This window comes from Pimephales promelas, chromosome 7, assembly GCF_988280905.1.
Source record: "Pimephales promelas chromosome 7, fPimPro1.hap1.1, whole genome shotgun sequence".
Lineage (NCBI taxonomy): Eukaryota > Metazoa > Chordata > Actinopteri > Cypriniformes > Leuciscidae > Pimephales > Pimephales promelas.
The window spans coordinates 37,819,596-37,825,595 of record NC_142775.1 but is presented as its reverse complement, the minus strand read 5'-3'; the positions used below and the strand labels follow the sequence as shown (position 1 = coordinate 37,825,595).

The 6,000-nt window shown below is 36.0% G+C and overlaps 1 protein-coding gene across 1 annotated transcript in view; it reads left to right on the top strand.

Moving 5' to 3' along the window:
- Positions 1-497: 497 nt before the first annotated feature.
- ttc21b (tetratricopeptide repeat domain 21B) overlaps positions 498-6,000 on the top strand; it is a 29,926-nt gene continuing 24,423 nt past the window's right edge. Inside the window, exons 1-6 of the mRNA XM_089133434.1 lie at positions 498-696; positions 1,707-1,836; positions 2,405-2,515; positions 2,625-2,791; positions 3,785-3,901; positions 4,343-4,500. Coding sequence (XP_088989560.1) covers positions 664-696; positions 1,707-1,836; positions 2,405-2,515; positions 2,625-2,791; positions 3,785-3,901; positions 4,343-4,500 — 716 coding nt within the window. The 5' untranslated portion in view covers positions 498-663. The remainder of the gene's footprint in view (positions 697-1,706; positions 1,837-2,404; positions 2,516-2,624; positions 2,792-3,784; positions 3,902-4,342; positions 4,501-6,000) is intronic.

Genomic DNA, 6,000 nt, shown 5'->3' with positions numbered 1-6,000 from the left:
CCTTGGGGTTCTAAGCATGCGTCAAAACCGCCGCCATCTTGGAACAGGGGTCTTGTCATAGGAAGTAGCCAGTTAACGCTGCTATCTCTGCCTTTACTTCGAAATCATTGATGGTGGCGGACTTTTATGCAGCGTATGATGTTCACGGATGAAATCTGAACTAGGAAGAATGTTTTTAAAAAATAAATAAATAAATAAATACTTTCTGGAATCAATGATAAATACATGTCTGACCGTTGGAACAAACCAAAAAAACAAGAAAAATCGCATTCATGATGATTCATGGTGATTTTATTTCCGTTAGACCTGTGTCTACTATTGATGCTGATGCATTAAAGTGGAGGGGCTCCCCTGTTTCAAGATGGCGGCTCTATTGACGCATTCGTTCCAATGAACTGCCGTAGCCAAGGTGAAGTCTAGTGTATATGTCTATGGCGTCTGTGGTGATAAGAGGAATTACGCCACTCGTCACTTCCTGGTTTCCAAGCGGAAACAGCGGAGCGTGTTTGGTTACTATGATGCCTCCACTACAAAGATGGCGAAAACGGGATAGAAACAGACAGTAAAAGAAAGGAAAAAAAGAATCCTTGAGAGTATCGTCGTGGAAAATCCCGTCTCTTGTATATTTCCTGGGTTGTTTTGACAGCTGCAGTGTGTGACACTATGGCGGGTGTTGATGATGAGGAGTGCACGCTTGTAAGTCATGAAATACGGTCGCATAACACTCATAATAATCATAATGCAGCTGAGCATGAACATGTAGAAATACTTGTAAAAGGCATGGTGAAGAAATACCAATTAAAACAACTCACTAAAGCATTTGTTTCATACATTTTTGATATTGATGACATATGAAATAATAGTCAGATAATTATATTTTTATTGGATCAGTTTTTCGAGCCTTGTTGCAAAACATGTTAGAAAAGAAGAAACTGTGTGTGCTTCATGTTTTGTGTCATATTTGATGCATCAGTCTGTTGTGGCTCATATCGTGAAAGAGAATATGGAGCTCATACTATATGGAGTTTTATTGCCAAACTGAGCTAAATGTGAAATTGGGAGCAGATGTTGTTATTCCAATGGCCAAAAGTAAGATGAAAATTTCATTTCTTGTGTCAATGATATCTTTATAACAGTATAGAAGGTTACTGACATTCTGTAAAATGCATATAAATATAAGTTGTGAGATGAACAAATATACATACATTCCTCGAAAGCCTGATGGATCATTTGATGACATTTTAATGATCAATAAAATTATGTATGGATTATCAAGTTGTTGATCTTGAAATATTAACAATATAAAAGTTATTCCTACATTTAACTTCACTTTACAATTTTTTTTTAAAAATTCCACTGAATAAATAAATACACATGAACCACGAGCTGAAGAGGAAAGAGTTAAAATTATAACAAGTATATTAAGAGGCTTTTACTTGTATAAATCAACGTATTAAACTATCAATCAGAAGGCATGTAGTAGATCATGTTAATAAAATAGAGGCCTTAGAAAATGATGTATAAAATATAATAAAGTATGCTTTATAATTAAGTTTGCAGTGTGCATTATATGTGCAATTTTAATAAATTGATAGTTGATTTTTATCTTTAAAAATGTAGGACTGAGCAAAAGTCTGTTTTATTGTCATTGATTCAACATAGCTGATGTTTTCAGTTAACCCTGCTGAATTTATTGCCAATTTCAGGCCTTGATCTTATACTACTGCCAGGAAAAATACTCCTGTCATGTTGTAGATGTTTCCAGTGAAGCTCAACGGAAATTCAGTCATGATCCAATCTTCACATTCCTCCATGCTTATGGGCTGATCATGCAAGGTGAGGAAACCCCACTGTTTACTATCTTTTTCTGTGATGGGGAAAGTTTCTTTTAAAAGCATACAATACAATATTGCAATACTCCCTAAAAAGTAGCTAATTGCGTTACTTAGTTACTTTTTATGGAAAGTAGCCTAATGCCTAAGCATAAAAAAAAATAAAAAGTTGTATTTTTGGCAAATGTTAAAGCCAAAAATACAACTGACGCGGGTTGGTAATATTATAAGGGAAACATAGCAAATTTAGTACGTCCAGATTACATTTATATTACACATAGCACATAATTATTAGCGGTTGTGAAGTTATAACTTATTCAAAATAAGTACCTACTCAAAAGAGTCTGTGATTTCGGACGCAGCCTCTTCAGCAAATGATGCCTAAAGACATTTTTTTTCTTATTCGTATGATATAAGAACTTAGATATTTTGTTGTAAATGTAAAAGTACTGCGTTACTTGGAAAAGGTAATCTGATCATGCAACCCCCAACACTGTTTGCCTTTATTTGACATCTTGAGAAATGGTCTAATACCCTTTGTGTATGTGTACCTTGTTATTTTATGGTTGCAGATCAAGTGTTAGATGCTATTCAGGAGCTGGAGCAACTGAAGGCGAGAGGAGACGTCTCTCTCTGTGTGCTCATGGCTTTGATTTATGCCCACAAGAAAAGACCAAACCCTGGTAGGTCGTTTGCGTCTTGTTTCTTTAAAATCATTTGTGTTGCATGGGATTATATTTGCAAACTGGGTTGAAAAGACACAAGAATGAATAAATAATGACTTGCCTGCAGACCGCGATGTCATCCAGGAGTTGGATGGAAGGGTGAAGGAGGAGAGGAAGACGGCGAGTCCTAAAGCTCTGTATTATGCTGGCATGCTACTGTGGCTTCTGGGTCGCAATGACAAAGCCAGAGAGTATGTGGACAGAATGATCAAGATCTCCAACGGCTCTAAAGAGGTGAACTTTTCTAATGTATCTACCTGAAGGAGCTTTTCATGATGGGAAAAGCCTGATAAAGTTGCCAGTATCATAGTGGTCAGTGGCATAAGTCTGATAGCAGGATGAAAATTATATGCATTAAGATGCATTTTGGGTGAAATTTAGTGAATGATGGTTTAAAGGGATAGTTCATTTTTGATATGTTTTAGCTTACCTCAAGGGCTGTAGTTTCAATTTTGATATTTTTAGGGCAAACCGTTCTTGTCTGTCAGTCATAAAATGGAGGTCTATGGTCACCACCTCAAAGAGCATGCACAGAGAAGTCCAAATTAAACATGATTTAATGACTCGTAAATGTAAGTGCACATTGATGGCCTAAGACACGAAATGAGCGGTTTGTGTGAGAAAATGAATAGTACTTATATCATTTTTACCTCTTGTCACCACAGCCACAAAGCGCCCGCACCCTCAGATCACTTGGACGTGGCTGTGGTTACAAGAGGTAAAAGCGATATAAATACTGTTCATTTTCTCACACAAACCGCTCGTTTCGTGTCTTAGGCCATCAATGTGTACTTACATTTACGAGTCATTAAATCATGTTTAATTTGGACTTCTCTGTGCATGCTCTTTGAGGTGGTGACCATAGACCTCCATTATATGACTGACAGACAAGAACGGTTTGACCTAAAAATATCAACATTGAAAATACTGCGGAAACAAAGACACCTACATCTTGGATGCCCTTGAGGTAAGCTAAAACACACCAAAAACTAATTTCAAAGTGAACTATCCCTTTAAATAAAACTTCAGGGGGCCTAAAAATAAAACCATAAAAAACCCCACATATTTGTTACTTGAAATAAAATGAACGTTAACTGACATAAAATAAAATGTCTTGATGTAATAAAATAACTAAAACTGAAATAAAAATTAATAAAAACTATTCAGACATAAAATGAAAGAAATTTTGTGTCACTTATTTAGCACTTATTTATCATTGTTTTGTAGGGAATTGTTCTGAAAGGCTGGATTGATCTGCGATCGGATAAAGATGCTAAGAAGTCTGGGAAATACTTTGACGAGGCCCTGAAGGAGAAAAGTGATATCTTTGCTCTGATGGGGAAGGTAACTGTATTTCTCATGACCATTTAATAATTCAGCACACAGAAACATACAGATTGATGTTCACTTATAAGATGCTTGCACATTTTTGATTTTTATTTTGCAACTTAAAGGTGACCTGTAGTTTTTTTAAATTTAAAATACATTGTATATACCATGTAGAATCAGTTAAAAGGGAACATTCAGTGGCTGATGTCCTAAAAAATGTTAGAGTGAATCTCAGCATAATCACTTCTCACAAAATAAAAATAGAAACCTAGGAAATTTTGTGATGCATTATGAAAAATTAAGTAAAATTAATGTAATTTTTTTTTTTTGCATTGTGACTATGTTCTTGACAATAAAAAAAAGTTTGTGCATAAATTAAAGGCAGTATGCAACAAATGCAATATTTTTTTGCAAAAGGTCTTCTTTTGTAATGTTCTAATTGTGTCTTTCTGTCAGGTACAATATTATGAATTTCGTCAGAATTATTCTGGGGCTTTAGAGACCATTAACCAGGTGATCGTGAGTTACCCGTCCTTTCTACCTGCCCTGGTCAAGAAGATGAAGCTGCTGTTGACTCTACAGGACTGGGAACAAACCGTTGATGCCGCTCAGAGGTAAGACTCCATAACATCGCAGATCTTCATGTTATTTGATGTTGTTGTTTGTATGGTTCGGGTAATCTTCATGCTTTTTAAATACACTCCAAATGCTCTCAAAGGCTTTCAGAGGTGAGCTGCATTCAAGTGCAAATGGAAATTAATTGAGATCTGAACCGAGAGACTGGATCATTGTTTCTCTTACCCTGTAGGATGAGAGCCAGTGAGCGACAGAATAAAAGGGTCTAAGAGCGGTGCGAACGAACTCCACGCCGAGACCTCAAAGGGTCTGTGTGAAAACCAGTTCTCTCAGGTGGAGCTGGATGCTTTGTTTTGCTCTGAAATGGCTAAAAAGAGTGATTATGGTCCCTCTGAGTAACTAAACAGTCATTATTGTCAAATTTTTCTAAATTTAGATACATTTGTAAGATTTATCTAAATGTTTAATGCAAGAAGTAAAATAAGCAAGGAATGTTTTCCACTACATTAATGAAATAATTATATTTAATCATTTTCATTTAAAGGATTAGTTCACTTTTGAAAAAACTTTTGCTGATAATTTACTCACCCCCATGTCATCCAAGATGTCCATGTCTTTCTTTCCTCAGTCGAAAAGAAATTTAGGTTTTTGACGAAAACATTCCAGGATTTTTCTCCATATAATGGACTTCAATGGGAACCGGATGGTTCAAGGTCCGAAAGATAGTGTTAATAACAGTTTCAGATGCAGCTTCAAATGTCTTTAAACGACACCAGACGATGAATAAGGGTCTTATCATGCGAAACGATCGGTTATTTCAAAGCTTATTCCAAAAATGTAACTTTTCTAAGGACAAATGCTAGCCTTTCTCCATTCTGTGAGGCGCGTTTGCAACGTCACGTAATACGTAATTACGTTCAAAAGGTCACGGGCGACGTAGCCAGAACTACAGAGTCAGATTGTTTACAAGTTGAACGCATAGGTTGAACGTGAAAACTAACTCAAACGCTGTTTACAAAAAAGGAATTAAAAGGTAAAACAACGATGTCGGACGATTTTGATTCTGTACTTCCGGCTACGTCGCCCGTGACCTTTTGAACGTAATTACGTATTACGTGACGTTGCAAACGCGCCTCACAATATATTACAAGGCTAGCATTTGTCCTTAGAAAAGTTACATTTTTGGAATAAGCTTTGAAATAACCGATCGTTTCGCATGATAAGACCTGATATTCATCGTCTGATATCGTTTAAAGACATTTGAAGCTGCATCTGAAACAGTTATTAACTGTCTTTTGGACCCTGAACCATACGGTTCCCATTGAAGTCCATTATATGGAGAAAAAATCCTGGAATGTTTTCATCAAAAACCTAAATTTCTTTTCGACTGAGGAAAGAATGACATGGACATCTTGGATGACATGGGGGTGAGTAAATTATCAGCAAAAGTTTTTTCAAAAGTGAACTACTCCTTTAAATGCATGAATACAACAATAAATAGTAATGAATGGCTATACTTACCTCATATAACATTTTAA